Raw genomic sequence first — 16,318 nt, 5'->3', positions numbered from 1 at the left:
ACATAGATTTTATGTACTATCTACCTAAGGCATTCTAATGTATCTAAATTAAGTCTTGGCATTAAGCTAGAATAACTAAGCATTATTAGCCATCATTATGTATTAAGCGACCCCGGTAAAAGTTACATTAAAAACAATTTTGCCTAACATCTAGCAAATTTCATTTATAACACCTCATATACATTACAAGGGAGTCGACGGCTAGCTTCTATTCTTTACTAGGTAGATAGATCAAGTAAATTATTTTTTTTCCTCTAATCTTTGTAAGGTGGTAGATTATTCCGTATCCGGGTATATTTCTATTCCGCCCAATTTACCACCCTTATAGCTTGGCTCCAACGAAAGTGTACCTACTATCAGCGATGAATCCATCACTATTGCCTCATTACCATAATATCGTCCGTTAGCTGTCATTTGAATATGTCGACAATGGCCATTGATGTATTATGTAAATATTATTGTCGTTCATGGAAATGTTATAAACAGATCACTAACAACATTTTGATCTTCATATTATGTTTCATTCTTTACTGGAAATTAATGTATTGTATCAATCCATACTAATATTATAAATGCGAAAGTGTGTCTGTCTGTCTGTCTGTCTGCTAGCTTTTCACGGCTCAACCGTTCAACCGATTTTGATGAAATTTGGTACAGAGATAGCTTGCATCCCGGGGAAGGACATAGGCTACTTTTTATCCCGGAAAATCAAAGAGTTCCCACGGGATTTATAAAAACCTAAATCCACGCGGACGAAGTCGCGGGCATCAGCTAGTAGGTACTGAATAATATTATGAGGTAGAACAATCAATGCATGAAAATTCATACTCAATATTATAAATGCGAAAGTCTGTCTCTCTGTCTGCTAGCTTTTTAGGCTTCCTTTTGAAAATACAATTCTTAAACGGGTATAACAGGGGTTTAATAAAACTTGTGCAGTCCACGCGGACTTGTGAAGTCGCGGGCATAAGCTAGTCTATATATATAAAAGGAAAAGGTGACTGACTGACTGACTGACTGACTGATCTATCAACGCACAGCTCAAGCTACTGGACGGATCGGGCTGAAATTTGGCATGCAGATAGATAGCTATTATGACGTAGGCTTCCGCTAAGAAAGGATTTTTGAAAATTCAACCCCTAAGGGGGTGAAATAGGGGTTTGAAATTTGTGTAGTCCACGCGGACGACGTCGCGAGCATAAGCTAGTCAATTGCAAAACACTATTTCTTTTATGAAGTGGCCCGCAAACAAACTAAAAATTTCATCAGTAAAGTGACTAATTACCATAATGTCGACTATTATCAGTCACCTCTCCATTTTCTTTTAAATTCAAATCCCTCGCGGTGTCGGTTTTCATTTATAAAATCCCGCTTCAATGCCAATTTGGTTTTGTAATGAGAAAATTCGGCTCTCTAATTGCGAGATACGCGGTAAAGGAGCGTTCACGGTTCAACACTTCTTAACAAAATATTATCTTAAACTTAGATAAGAGATGGTTTTTAGGGTTCCGTACCTCAAAAGGAAAAAAGGGACTCATAATCACTTCGTCATCTGTCTGTAGGTGTGTCGTGTCTGTCAATTTGGGGGAATCATGTACGGGACAGGTCGACATGGTGGTCGGGGAGGGAACGCCCTACACACCCGCACAGCCTCTGCACTAACCCGGTGCGGGTGTGTGTGGGTAACGTACAGGTGTGCAGGACGTCCCCCCCGCCTCATACCCCGATTGCTATCACAGCCTGTCGCAGACTATAAAATCATGAAAGTCAGGTAGCCGTGTCATAAAGCACAAAGCAAAGGGAAAATTGCGAAAACTGTGAGTTATTGGTTACATCACAAAAAAAAATTGTTCCCGAATCCCGACCAACTAATTAGTTCACTAATTCACATTAAGATGGCGCTTTAATTTTTTTTTACAATACTGGTTTGTACTTGTTTGTTGTTACTTGTAGGTACGATGGTACGGAATATTTCGTACGTGATTCCGTCTCGCACTTGACTGGTTTTGTCCTTGTTGTAAATCAATTCTGGATTTTCTGAAACCTTATCTTATCTTGTTCTGATAATCGTTTTGGCTGTTTGAAACGGCATTTAATGGGGTCTCCCAAAACGTCGCGCGTATGGTAATGCGGCGTATTATGATAATGCGTCCATCACCAGTCACACTGAGGGAAGTCATTTGAATAATGGCTGCTGTAGTCCCTTGTCACTTTACATTGCACTTGGCTTCGCTTCCACTAAATTGTCAATCCATGTATCCATTAACTTGGTTGCTTGTACAACCCGACATATAGATAGACCTTTTCAAGAGTATGCTATTAAGCACGGCCCTCCGCTTTCCTCATCTGTTTACTTCCTACATGCTTCTAGAGTGGTGGACCTGGGCGCGTTTGGAACCCTCGTAGCTTTAGTTTTAAGTTTGCGTAATAATTATCACCACTATATCTTAGAAATCCAACATCTGACCATCAAAAAGAGTTATTCATTAACTATTTTGAATAAATCATTTGACTTTGACTTTGGTCTCATCATCGAAGATTTTGACACTATACTTATCTGCCACAGTGGTCATTGTCACTTTACATTGCACTTGTCTTCGCTTCCACTAAATTGTCAATCCATGTATCCATCAACTTGTTTGCTTCCACAGTCAGACATAATATAGATAGGCCTTTTCGAGAGTATACTAACATGCAAACTTAAGTAGCTTTTGGGCCACATAGCATAATCCAGTATTTTGACAACCAGTATCTTTTTATCAAACGTCAAAACACACGCTATTGCGAGCTTCTATCAAATACTGGCATGTGACGCCACAATGATTTTATGTGCTTGTTAAGTTTAATCTATAATTTAAAATGGTACTTATTACACTTAAAACTATCTAAATTGTCAATCCATGTATCCATTAATTTGTTTGCTTCCACAGCCAGACATAATATGTATAGATATACCTTTTCGAGTGTATGCTATTAAACACAGCCCTCCGCTTTCCTCATCTGTATACTTCCTACATCCTTCTTGAGTGGTCTCATAATCGATGACTTTTACATTGTAGCTTATCTATGACCTTCTCTCCAGAGCATATCTGCCTCAGTGGTCATTGTCATGACAGACTTGACCTACTCGCCATTACGTTAGCTTATCAATCTTCTGGATCGTTCTATTACAACTTGCGCGTAACAACAGTCATGTCTTTTGAAAAGCAATGATGAGGTCTAGATTATAGACTACTTGCCTAGAAGATATATTTTTTCACTTTTGCCGCGATGGTACGCTTTATAACAATCGAGTAGTTCTAGTGGAGTAAACTGACATCAAATTATTATTCTTCGGTTTTGAACTGCTGAGTACAGTTATTCGGGGTTCCAAAACATCGTTCGTATGATAATGGCGTGCATTATGATAATGGCGTCCGTCACCAGTCACTGCGGAAAGTGATTTGAATAATGCCCGCTGTAGTCCCCTCTCATACTGAGAGAAGATCCATGATCAGTAGTGTACCAGTGATGGAATAGAATAGAATAGAACAGAATATATTTTTATTCAAGTAAACTTTTACAAGTATGGGTTTACCTTATGTGTTGAAATAATTATGATGTTCTCATTACGTACTTTATCCCTCGTTCAAAGAATGCTCCATAGCATTCTAGTAGGCTTATGGAGTAAATTTGTGAAACTTGGAACTGCTGAGTACATTTATTCGGGGTTCCGCAAACATAGTTTGTATGATAATGGCATGCATTATGATAATGTTGTCCGTCACCAGTCACTGCCGGAAGTTATAAGAGTAATGCCTACCGTCATACCTTCTCACCCTGAGAGGAGATCCGTGATCAATAGTGTACCAGTGATGGGTTGAGATAATTATGATGTTCTCATTATAAACTTTATCCCTCGCTCAAAGAATGCTCCACAGCATTCTAATAATCGTTGGAAAGCTTGGAGCACTGCAGAGACGTAAGCTCTCTGTGCGTGTTCTATCGCCTCTATATTGGGGAGTACTCTGAAGAGTTGTTTGATCTCATCTCTCATCTCTGATTCCTGGGTGTCTGATGCACTTCAACTGCCCGTTGTGCCAGATCTTTTTTCCACGTACATGCAAACTGTGGAATCAACTCCCTTCGGCGATGTTCCCATTAGATTACAACACGAGGTTTTTTTTTTTTTTATCCAGATACAAGTTAGCCCATGACTGTAATCTCACCTGATGGTAAGTGATGGCGGGCTAACCTGGAAGGGGTATGGCAGTTTTTACTAAACCCATACCCCTTTGGTTTCTACACAGCATCGTACCGGAACGCTAAATCGCTTGGCGGCACGGCTTTGCCGGTAGGGTGGTAACTAGCCACGGCCGAAGCCTCCCACCAGACCAGACCAGAAATTTAGAAATTATAAAATTCCAAACCCCTGCCAGGAATCAAACCCGGGACCTCCCACTAATAAGACCACAGCGCTCACCACTGCGTCTGCTGCAAACGTCGAGGTTACAACATTCAAGGGTCGGACCAACAAATTCCTGAAATAGGCTGATGTAGTAAATTTGTGAAACTTGGAACTGCTGAGTACATTTATTCGGGGTTCCCAAAACATCGTTCGTATGATAATGGCATGCATTATGATAATGGCGTCCGTCACCAGTCACTGCGGGAAGTGATTTTAATAATGCCCGCTGTAGTCCCTTGACGTCGCTTTACATTGCACTCAGCCCCACTCGGGCAAACCCTGTGAAGTGGAATGAGAGAGTCACTCAGTAAACAACGGATATCGATTTATATTGTATCATTGTATACTTTGTTTCATGTTATTTAGAGAGTTGTGCTTGAGTTTCTCTACGTGATCAAATCAGAAATGAGGAGATCCGTAGAAGAACCAGACTAACCGATATGCGAAGTTGCGAAGCTGAAGTGGCAATAGGTAGGGCACATAGCTTGAAAACCGAAAGTCAAACAATCCGACAAATTGAGAACCTCCTCCTTTTTTGAAGTCAGTTAAAAAATGGTGAACTCGCACTGCAAAGATTGGAAGATCCCGCAGCAAAGCAGTAGACATCTTTAGACGACCACTGTGGTGTCTTATTAGTGGGAGGCCCCGGCTTCGATTCCTGGCAGGGGTTTGAAATTTTATAATTTCTAAATTTCTGGTCTGGTCTGGTGGAAGGCTTCGGCCGTGGCTAGTTACCACCCTACAGGCAAAGCCGTGCTGCCAAGCGATTTAGCGTTCCGGGTACAATGCCGTGTCGAAACCAAAGGGGCTTGGGCTTAATAAAAATTGCCATACCCCTTCCAGGTTACCACCAGGTGAGATTGCAGTCAAGGGCTAACTTGTGTCTGAATCAGTACCCTTATTATAAATGCAAGAGCGTCTTTGTTTCTTGGTTTGTCCTTCAATCACGTCGCAACGGTGCAACGGATTGACGTGATTTTTTGCATGGATATAGATAAAAGCCTGGAGAGTGCCTACTTTTTATCCCGGAAAATCAAAGAGTTCCCCACGGGATTTTTAAAAACCTAATTCCACGCGGACGAAGTAGTATCCTATAAAACACCGATAAGCCGGCAACCTTACTACGGTGATCGGTGATATACAGTGTGTAACCAGAATCGGCTATTAAAAAATAAATTTAAAAAAAGTCTATCGGCTATCATAAGCATAATGGTGGTGATAATTTAGCTAGTCTCCGTTGAGAGTGGCCTACGCCTGTTTTTAAGTAATAAATTGTATACCTTTGATTAGATTTGGTTTGGTATGATCAGTAATCTCATCGCGTCTCCGTAAATACGACCTCCCCCCTGACGGATCGCGTCAGCTTGAGTGCTCCGTATAAACCTGATTACACATGTAAATACGCATTACACGGCTGCTCAATTACGAGTGACAAGGTACACGTAGCTTTATCTTTATGTCGTCACGAGCTTATTTCCACGACTTCGTCCGTATGGATTTAATTTATACAAAGATTCCGTTTGTATAACGGAATTTTTGGATACGTACCTTGTCCAAAGTACATGGACAAGGTACCTATTAAAAAACCAAACAAGTACCTTTATTATAATTGCGAAAGTGTGTTTGTTTGTTGGTTTGTCCTTCAATCACGTCGCAACAGAGCAACGGATCAACGTGATTTTATGCATGGGTATAGTTAAAAACCTGGAGTGTGACATAGGCTACTTTTTATCCCGGAAAATCACAATACCTAAATCCCAAGGAGGGATTTAGGTATGCTATTTGGTCCAAATCGGTTAAGTGGATGGGTCGTGAAAAACTAACAAACAGATAAACTTTCGCATTTATAATATTAAGTACCAGTACATTTTAGTATGGAAATATGAATGGATTGTAAGAAAATTCAAAGGAAATAAAGTAAAAATTAAATTTCGTAGATTTATGATTTCAATTTTATTTAAGTTAGTTCCAAAATCTGTCAAGACCGCATCATTACGACCATTATCTGAATTCGGTCATCAATCAAACATTCCCCCTGCCTGGAAGAGAATTCTTTCAAATCATCGCCAAAGTCAATCAAAAATCTCCTTCCATTTGAAAGTTAATTTAAAATGATTGATTTTGGTCCCTTAGGATGCTGTCGTCGAAGATCTATTAAGATACAATACGGTGAATGGACTTCGTTATGATGTCTATAAAATATTGCCTTTTTGTATACTGAATTTTTAGAATGAAAGGTGCTTCAAAAACCAGTGTCGTTTATAATTATATTAGGTATGATGGGGAATTATAGAAATTTCTATTCTTCTTACTCCAAATTAGTTTGTCATAAACGTAGCAGTTAATTCTATATTCAAATTGGAAGGAACTAAATTTTAAAATTTATATAAAAATTACATTAGATAAAAAACAAAAACTATATCATATAAACCAATGTAACGAAGCGAGGTGTCCAGAACGCTGGCTGCATTACGTCGTTGTAGTCCGATTTCATCTTAGACTGCATCATCACTTACCACCAGGTGAGATTAAAGTCAAGGGCTAACTCGTATCTGAAAAATAAAATTACGTTTCACGAGATACAGCCCGCTGACAAATAGACAGTCAGACGAACAAACGGATGGAGGCTTAAATCCCGTTGGCAATGGAAATTCAGTCCTGCATTATATCAAGCTTAAAGCTTTGTTAAGGTACCTAATGGTATTCAAAAGCAATTTTAATTATAAAACGACTTAGAACATAAATAAGCCTCAAGTCTTTACCGCTCCGCATCAGTATTTACTCTTAAAGGTATTCCTTGAGATAATAAATCACCCCTAAAGGCTCCGCGCGAACGGGCCACCGACCACAGCCACCAGTAGTTGCTACGCCACGCCCTATGGTACAGTGCAAACAAAGTTGGTCGATGGCTGCCACGAGTGGTCGGTGGTCGCTACAAAATGAATAGCCTCAATAGGTCCAAGTTAAGGAGGGGACTGAATTCCGAAAGGTCGGAGGTTCAAACGCCACCCGTTGCACTATTGTTGTACCTACTCCTAGCACAACCTTTACGCTTAGTTGATAGGGAAAGGGGAATATTGTTTATAATTAACACGGCTAATAAAAAAAACATTGAACACTTTCCTGCTGTAAGTACCGAGTGACCACCACCGGTAACATGTCGCAGATCTATAGTCTATATACATGTGAGATCTATAGAGCGCACTTTGACTTTGCTCAGAGTTAAAACGAGACAAAGCTATATCTCTCAGATAAATCTGTCTCATTTTAACTCAATCTTAAGTCTGAGCAAAGTCAAAGTGCGCGCTATAGATCTCAGCCTGGGTCGCAAGTGGATGCACATCGCTGCATGTGTGCGGTAATTCAATAGAAAATGTTTTAATAATCATGGAAACAACTTGTCACCAGCCACAGTTGGCTGTAGTCGGTGGCCCGTTCGCGCGGAGCCTTAAAGGTTATTTCGGGGGTTGATGCTTAAATTGCCTTCCTAATTTGCCTAATGACGCAGCGCGGTAATCAAACGATTTTTAGTAAAACGATAAAAAATTATTAGGAGGTGTTGAAGGGATGAAGATAAAGGGATTTTCAGTAAAAATATTACTGTAGCTAATTTAATAAAAGCAGTCGCTCCATTTAGTTAATGAATGTAATAATATTATAATTATCTTATCTTATTTAATTTTTGGAGTCACATGCTTTAATAACGGTAAATGAAAACATCGTGAGGAAGCCTACATGCCTGAGAGTTCTCTATAATATTATATTATAGACTAGCTTATGCTCGCGACTTCGGACGTAGTACTATTATATTATATACTGTGACTTCGGCCACTTGGACTTCATAAATTTCTAACCCCCATCTAACCCACATAGGGGTGGAATTACTAAAAATCCTTTCTTAGTGGATACCTACTTTTTACAAAGAACATACCCATCAAATTCCATGTATCTAGGACCAGCGGTTTAGGTTGTGCGTTCATATATTATAAGTCAGTCAGTCGGTCAGTCAGGTCTTTAAATTTTATGTATAAGAAAGAAAAAGGTAACGAGTACATACTACGATTAATTTGGCGTTTTCTATCTGCCGATAATGTTCTCAAAAGTGTGTGAAGCCTGCAAATCCGCCCTTGGCCAGTGTGGTGAACTGTAGCCAAACCTCATCTCATTCTGAAAGGACACTTGTGCTCAGTAGTGAGCCGGTAATGGGTTGATGATGATAATAACGATGATCATAATTATTTTGTATCTCTGAAACACAGTATTCAGAAATACTATTGTATTAATAGAAATGATGTTTTTGATCTGTCTATTAAGTATAATAAAATGACCTACTATAGCTTATAATACAGGGCAAGATAAAGGGCAACATAGCCCTGACCGTAGAGGAACATCCTGGCTTAAGAACCTTCGCCAATCGTTCAACATGAGTACAATGTCACTGTTTAGGGCAGCGGTGAACAAAATCCAGTTAGCCTTAATGATTACCAACCTCCGGTAAGAGATAGCACTGGAAGAAGAAGATAATAACAAACTTTAACTTTAAATTTCTTCTGTTTCAGATGAACTTAAAAACGTGGTTGTCGATGAGTTACTAACCAAGGAATCAACCAGTAAAACTGACACAGTACAAGAAGTTCCATTGTAATTTAAAATGGACGAGGAACTCTATCAGTACCAAACAAATGTGACATAGCAAGGACAGTCTAGAATCAACAATGATAGAAACCACACTGGTTCCTTACAATTACAATATAGCATACACTTACTTATATCCTTCGAAAAGACCACCTGATAATTTGACTGAGAATACTCGTTTATTCAAATTGAATAATGCAGCCAAATCTATAAATTTAAAAGAAGGTAAAAATGAAACCAAAGATACAGGAGATCTGTTGATGCTAGTCGATGATTTTAGTGATTATTTCTATGGAAACGTAAGCCATGATGTTTTCACTGTCCACAATAATTCACTAGATATCTTCAATGATGTGACCACAAACTGTACTTTTAATGGAACTTTTAACGTTTCTTGCTTCGGACGGTTCGATAGTGGTCCCGAATATAACTTTTGGGCGTTATTATTGTTAATATTTCCATTCTTTACGTTGTTCGGGAATGTGTTAGTGATTATGAGTGTGGTGCGGGAGCGGACATTGCAAACTGTGACTAATTACTTCATAGTTAGTTTGGCGGTGGCTGATTTGCTGGTTGCAGTCGTCGTGATGCCGTTTGGAGTTTATTATTTGGTAAGTCGTAGATCCCTATTAATTGTTATTATAAGTATGAATTTCAATAGCCATTATGGTGATCGCCACAGGATGACACGATACGAACCTAAGACGGACTACTCACAAAGATCTCACTAGATGGCACCACAAGTATCTGGAATCACTTACTATGAAGCATGAATCACGCTTACGAAGTTTTAATTTCACAAGACTATATGTGGAAGGTGGTAGGTGGTAAGGTGTTATTTTTGAGTGATAAGACCTCCAAATCGAAAAATTCTATAAGAAATTGAGTTGTTTGTTAAATCTCTTTTCAATAACCGCAGACAATGAAGGAGACAGGAGTCAAACCTAAAGATCCGTGGATTTCTCAATCGACCACACACAATCAAAATTATCTTTAACTCCTTAGGTAAGTTCGTCCCAAATCTCAATTTTCCGTGATTTTTGCGTTTAATAAATAAGCTTTATCATGCGATTTCAAACATTAAATGATTTTCTTTCATAAATTATTTTTACTTGTTATAAAACTACCAACCAATTTACTTTAAGCCGATGAACCAAAAACAAAGCTAATAATTTGTGGGTAGTTTTTGATGTAGGCACAAAATTCGTTGTCTATAGGTTGGTATTTTCCCCCTTCTTAAAAATTAGAATCCTACGATAGATTTTTGTTCATCGGTTGCTCTAAATTGGTGTGAAGCATACATTCAAATCCCCACTAGGTGGATGGACAACATCAGACGAGTCGCAGGGAGCCGCTGGATCCAGGCGGCGTAAGACCGTGGCGTGTGGAAGTCCCTACAAGAGACCTATGTCCAGCAGTGGATGTCTATTGGTTGATGATGACGATTGATGATGATACATTCCAATGTGTGGTATAAAATTTAAAAATTTATTTAATACTTTCAGTGCTTTTCAAGTCGGTTCACGTGTTATTATAAAGTAAAGGTACCTTCTTTATAAATTAAAGGTACAATACAGTAAAAAATGTATCTGTAATTTATGTGAAAGCATCTCGATTTGAATATTAAAAGCGTGTGATTCCGAAATTTTATTTACATTGTACTGAAATAAAGTAATTGCCTTTCCACGACCCGAATAATATTTCATATGAAACGAATTTCGCACGTGACAGTACAGAGCGATATTACTGCGAATCCATTATTTGAGTTGAAACTAAAAATTCCAATTTTAAACCTGGAATGGAAAATATGGAAAATCAAAATGTTGATGTGTCACATTGGAATTCCATTTTGCCACCGCGAAATATCCGTCGGGCCAGAACCTTGTTGTTAGAACGGGAGGTGCGATTTTGTGGCGTGACCACATAACCACTACCCATATTATAAACGCAAAAGTGTGTTTGTTTGTTGGTTTATGGGTTTGTTGATTTGTCCTTCGTTCACGTCGCAACGGTTCCTACAAGATTCTTAAAAACCTAAATCCACGAGGCGTTCCAAGTCGCGGGCATCAGCTAGTACATAATAATACCGTAGGGGCACACGATTCGTTGCGGCGCCGCACCGCAAAGATTTCACCGTATCATAGCGGGGGCACACGATGCGTTGCGGCGGCGGTGCGGCGCCGGAGCGGTGTCGCTGCGTTGTCTTACATAGAAATATATGTGGCATGTCACACGATGCGCTCCGGCGCCGCCCTGACTTGTAACCACCGAGATGAGGCGGGGAGGGGTGAATGCGTTGCGACGTCGGAGCGGCACCGCTCAGTTGTTTTTATTAACATACTGTCCAACGCTGCTACGGCGCCACTGCGACATAACAACGTTGCGGAGTCACACCGCTCGTGTGCCCGCTGATACGGTGAAATCTTTGCGGTGCGGCGCCGCAACGCATCGTGTGCCCCCAGTCTCAGCGGACACACGAGCGGTGTTACCGCTTATGCAACTAAGCCATGCCCCTAATTTCAGCTTTATGTGAAGGTATGTGAGTGGATCGAATTTAAATTGTTATTTAGTAGCGAATACGCGCACATTGTGTGGCAATTGGCGGCAGGGTTGCAACCACACTTTATGATAAAGTGCTGTTAGTTGTTAGTGGCAAATTAGTGTTCCAGATTTTGCTGTGTGTGTACGTGTGTGTATGGCCTAATTGCGATAACGTATCGTCATGATCAACTCATCACCAGCACACGGGTCTCCTATCAGAATGAGAAGGGTTTAGGCCATAGTTCATCACGCTGCCCAAGTGTGTATTGGTAGACTTAACACACCTTTGAGAATATTATGGAAAAGTCTCAGACATGCTGGTTTTCTCAAGCGATTACCGCTGGCCATGAACATTCTGTAACAGGGGCTAAACAGAAAGGCTTTTTAAAAAAGATTTATTTCACAAAATAAAAACATATAGGTACTTTAATTATATTTGGAAATGGAAATTTAAATAGAACACTGGATATAGAATTCATGAGAGATGTGTAACCTCCTCGAAGGTTCAGGCCGAACTGATTCTAAAGGTCTGTTACCCGTTTGTGGTCAAGCCAGAACTGATCCTTATAGTCTGCCTTTCTGGATACAGTTCAGGGGTGTAACAATTCGCAGCACCAGAGGAGCTTGCCAACGTTGCCGGCTTTTCAGCAATTCGTTAAATAAATAAATACATAATCTTTTTATTTGGGACCATAGCACACATTTTACAATTATATAAAACACAACAACACCAAACAAACGTACAGGAAAAAAAATCATGAAGACAGAACAAGATTGTTGACGTTTGGGATTTTTATGTAAGCAAATTTTCTTTTTTGGCAGCCCTAGTTTGCGGTGACACACGCACACACGATGTCCGCTCGCTCGCCGCGGAATGTATTGCGGCGTCGTCAAATTACGTCGTTGTTTGCGAAACGATGCGGTTTGCGCCTGTTTAGGGATCATATCATTTCGCCTGGGGAGGGTTGCTATACGTCATATACGTCATAATGGTCGACTCGGTACAGACGAACGGTACAATATACAGGGTGTAACTAGTACGCTAGAACTTAGCTTATTGTTATACTACCTAAACACAATCCAATAATCCAATACGCAAAACTCGGGTCAATGCCCCGCCTACGACGCCGCATTGACTCCAAGTGGCCTACTTACGCAACGTTCGTTGACCTCTGATGTTAGTCAGATGTTTTATTTGCAATATATCGTAAACATTTATAAAATTATAGGAGTTTTTTTTAATATATTTTTCCGCGTTTTTTTTTGTAGTTTCATATCAGTTATCATCTTTCGTTTTTGTCAGCGTTCTGGTTACATCCTGTATCTATTACTATAGAACCTATAGTATGTGCTTTACGCGTACATGATCATAAGTAGTACCTAAGCGTATAAAAATGTTAATACACAAAAACTTTATTCCTAATTCCGAAGAAAAAATTCCTGACCGCAATAAACCCGAGCTAGCCGAGCGGAAACGCGAAAGTGTGCGGGCCCGCACCCCGCACTGTGCCCGCACGGTGTATCTTTTCAGCAAATATAATTTTATTACTAATATTTTATGGCGCCGTGAAATTCGTGCGTCTATTAAAAGTTTACTGCCTTCCCTTGTATCGGGGATAAAACGCGCCGTGCGTGCTCGCTAACTCGGGTAAAGGTTCCGTTTTATTGCTAATGTCTCATTTTACAAACTCGCTACATATACCTTATATAAAGAAAGGTCTTCACACATTACATACACTCAACTCAACCGACCGTCTTTACCACAGTTCACGACACTCGACAGTTAGAGTCGCAGGCATCATCTAGTGTTAGTATATTTGATGCAGGTAGCCTTTCGGTAGCTATATTCTAAATATCTAAATGCATATTGCACTTATGCGGGAATAAGCTAGTTTTTGACATAATGTCGATTAAACCGAGAGTTCCCTCACTCTAGTTCGCTCTGTCTTAACTCTAACTAACGTTGATGGAATTCGAGTGTCAAAATACAATAACGTAAAAGTAAAAATTCCTGAAAGGCCGGCAGTCCCTCTGGTGCTGCAAATGTTCATGGGCGGCGGTAATCACTTAACATCAGGTGACCCGCCTGCTCGTTTGCTCGCTATCTCTATTTAAAAAAATCAATCGACCTAAAGGCGTTGATATAATAAAGTCAAAAAACCATTGATTTTTAATTTGCAAAGTACGTGCTTAAAGCTTAGAGCGCCCGCTATGTATGGATGAACTTGAGTTTTAAAACAAGGCAATAAATACCTCTAGTTATTAAATTTCGACGCTTGAATTCTATCAACGTCAGTCGTAGTTGAGTCGGCGTCGATTCTGTGTAATGTGCGAAGACCTTAACATTTCTTGTGACCTCTTTTTTTGATGTTTCCACAGTATTGTGTGAAGTTGACCCGAATTATTTTGTACATAAAACTAAAATAACTTAACTTAAAGAAGTGCCGTACTTTTTTCCACAAAGAAATACAGAAACGAAGTGCAAACGAACTCGTGTTTTGTAAATTATTATGTGATGTTACAAACAAGGTAGGTACCAAGTAACGAAATGCAGTTTGCATCTTCTATCCTAATGATTATTATAACCTCTATAGCGCAAAGGTTAGAAAACAGAGATAAATCCGAAAGATTGTAGGTTCAAACCCCATCTCGTTTTTTCGTACAGTACATACTCATAGCTTTACGCTTAGTTGGAGAGGAAATCAAAGAAAAGAAAGGAAAGGAATATTGTATAGAAGAAGACAAAACATCTGTATGGTGCAATATGCACCGCCCGCCCTCCTACAGCTAAACATGCCCTAAAGCCAATCTCCTTTTCTCCATGGCGAGTTGACGAGCAACGAGAAGCGGTACGCGACAGATCGAGATGACAGTCGGCGAGGGAACGCCCCGCACACCCACACAGCCCCCGCGCTAACCCGGTGCAGGTGACGTGCGGGTGTGCAGGGCATCTCCCCGTCTCATACCCCGATTGCCATCTCGACCAGTCGCGTACTTAATAGTTGGAATAGTTTTGCCACTGGGCTATGAGCGAGTGTGCGAGTGCAACGGATGAGCATTATTTTCCATCATCTATATATATAAAAGGAAAAGGTGACTGACTGACTGACTGACTGACTGACTGACTGACTGACTGACTGATCTTTCAACGCACAGCTCAAACGACTGGACGGATCGGGCTGAAATTTGGCATGCAGATAGCTATTATGACGTAGGCGTCCGCTAAAAAAGGATTTTGGAAAATTCAACCCCTAAGGGGGTGAAATAGGGGTTTGAAATTTGTGTAGTCCACTCGGACGAAGTCGCGAGCATAAGCTAGTACAACTATACTTATCCCTTTTTTTTCCGTGGGGAAATCCTCGTGGATGCCACCGCATCCGGGGAGGCACGGAGGTTATGTCGGACTCTTACCGACTAAAACCCCATGATGTTCCACGCATCGCCTGGTGGCTGGGCTACGGGGCCAACTTTTAAAAACAAGGGTTTTCTACGAGTTCAGATCTAAGTTTTGATGACCTCCCTGGCGCAGTGGTAAGCGCTGTGGTCTTATTAGTGGGAGGTCCCGGGTTCGATTCCTGGCAGGGATTTGGAATTTTATAATTTCTAAATTTCTGGTCTGGTCTGGTGGGAGGCTTCGGCCGTGGCTAGTTACCACCCTACCGGCAAAGCCGTACCGCCAAGCGATTTAGCGTTCCGGTATGATGCCGTGTAGAAACCAAAGGGACATGGGCTTATTAAAAACTGTCATACCCGTTCCAGGTTAGCCCGCTACCATCTTAGACAGCATCGTCACTTACCACCAGGTGAGATTGCAGTCAAGGGTTAACCTGTATCTGAATTAAAAAAAAAAAAAAGTTCCGAGAGAGACACATAGCTCGACTCTCGAGTAAAGAATATTCAAGCGAGTATCATACGAATATCCATCTTCACACAATACATTAACATCGATATTTTATCCCGAGTTTCCAGAACATTGATCGCGTTACTTCGTGTGAATTTTCGTTATGAATTTTTTTATGTCCCTCGTATTTTCCATTTTCTTTATTTAAATGAAAACCAGGTCTTTGTTATCCACCTCCTCTTCATCATCATCATCACCTAAATATATAAAAAGAAAAGGTGACTGACTGACTGACTGATCTATAAACGCACAGCTCAAACTACTGGACGGATCGGTGGCATGCAGATAGCTGTTATGACGTCGGCATCCGCTAAGAAAGGATTTTTGAAAATTCCACCCTCAAAGGGGTGAAATATGGGTTTGAAATTTGTGAAGTCCACGCGGACGAAGTCGCGAGCATAAGCTAGTCAACTTATAAAGACAAGGATTTGGCCATAGTCCACGCTAGTAAAATAAGTTCCCAACAGTTTTTTTTTAATCCTTAATCTACGCTGAAAAGCCAGAAAAAGGCTGTACAATAGTTAATTCATCAAGTGCAGCGCAATTTTATTTAATTAATCGACCCTTAGAACGAGTTTGCACAATTGTCGACAAGGTTGACAGATTTTAAATATCGAAACATTACAACCTCAGTCTGCGGTCCCGGTGGGAGCGGGTGCGTCCTGCGGAGCCGCTGAATTCTGGTGGCGCAAGACCGTGGCGTGACTTGTTATTCCTTTAAGAGTTTCTGTTTCACTTAGAATACATAAAATTTATTAAATAAACTATTAATAAACTTAAATCTAAAAAAAAAC

General features: G+C 40.3%; 1 protein-coding gene across 2 annotated transcripts in view; it reads left to right on the top strand.

Moving 5' to 3' along the window:
- LOC117989419 (dopamine D2-like receptor) overlaps positions 1–16,318 on the top strand; it is a 244,895-nt gene that overhangs the window by 103,979 nt on the left and 124,598 nt on the right. For both annotated transcript variants that reach the window (XM_034976776.2, XM_069504004.1), the window contains exon 2: positions 9,007–9,693. In XM_034976776.2, the coding sequence (XP_034832667.2) occupies positions 9,163–9,693 (531 nt within the window). In that variant the 5' untranslated portion in view covers positions 9,007–9,162. The remainder of the gene's footprint in view (positions 1–9,006; positions 9,694–16,318) is intronic.

This window comes from Maniola hyperantus, chromosome 16 (genome assembly GCF_902806685.2).
Source record: "Maniola hyperantus chromosome 16, iAphHyp1.2, whole genome shotgun sequence".
Taxonomy (NCBI): Eukaryota; Metazoa; Arthropoda; class Insecta; order Lepidoptera; family Nymphalidae; genus Maniola; species Maniola hyperantus.
The sequence above is the reverse complement of the archived record's forward strand: the minus strand, read 5'-3'. Positions and strand labels throughout refer to the sequence as shown.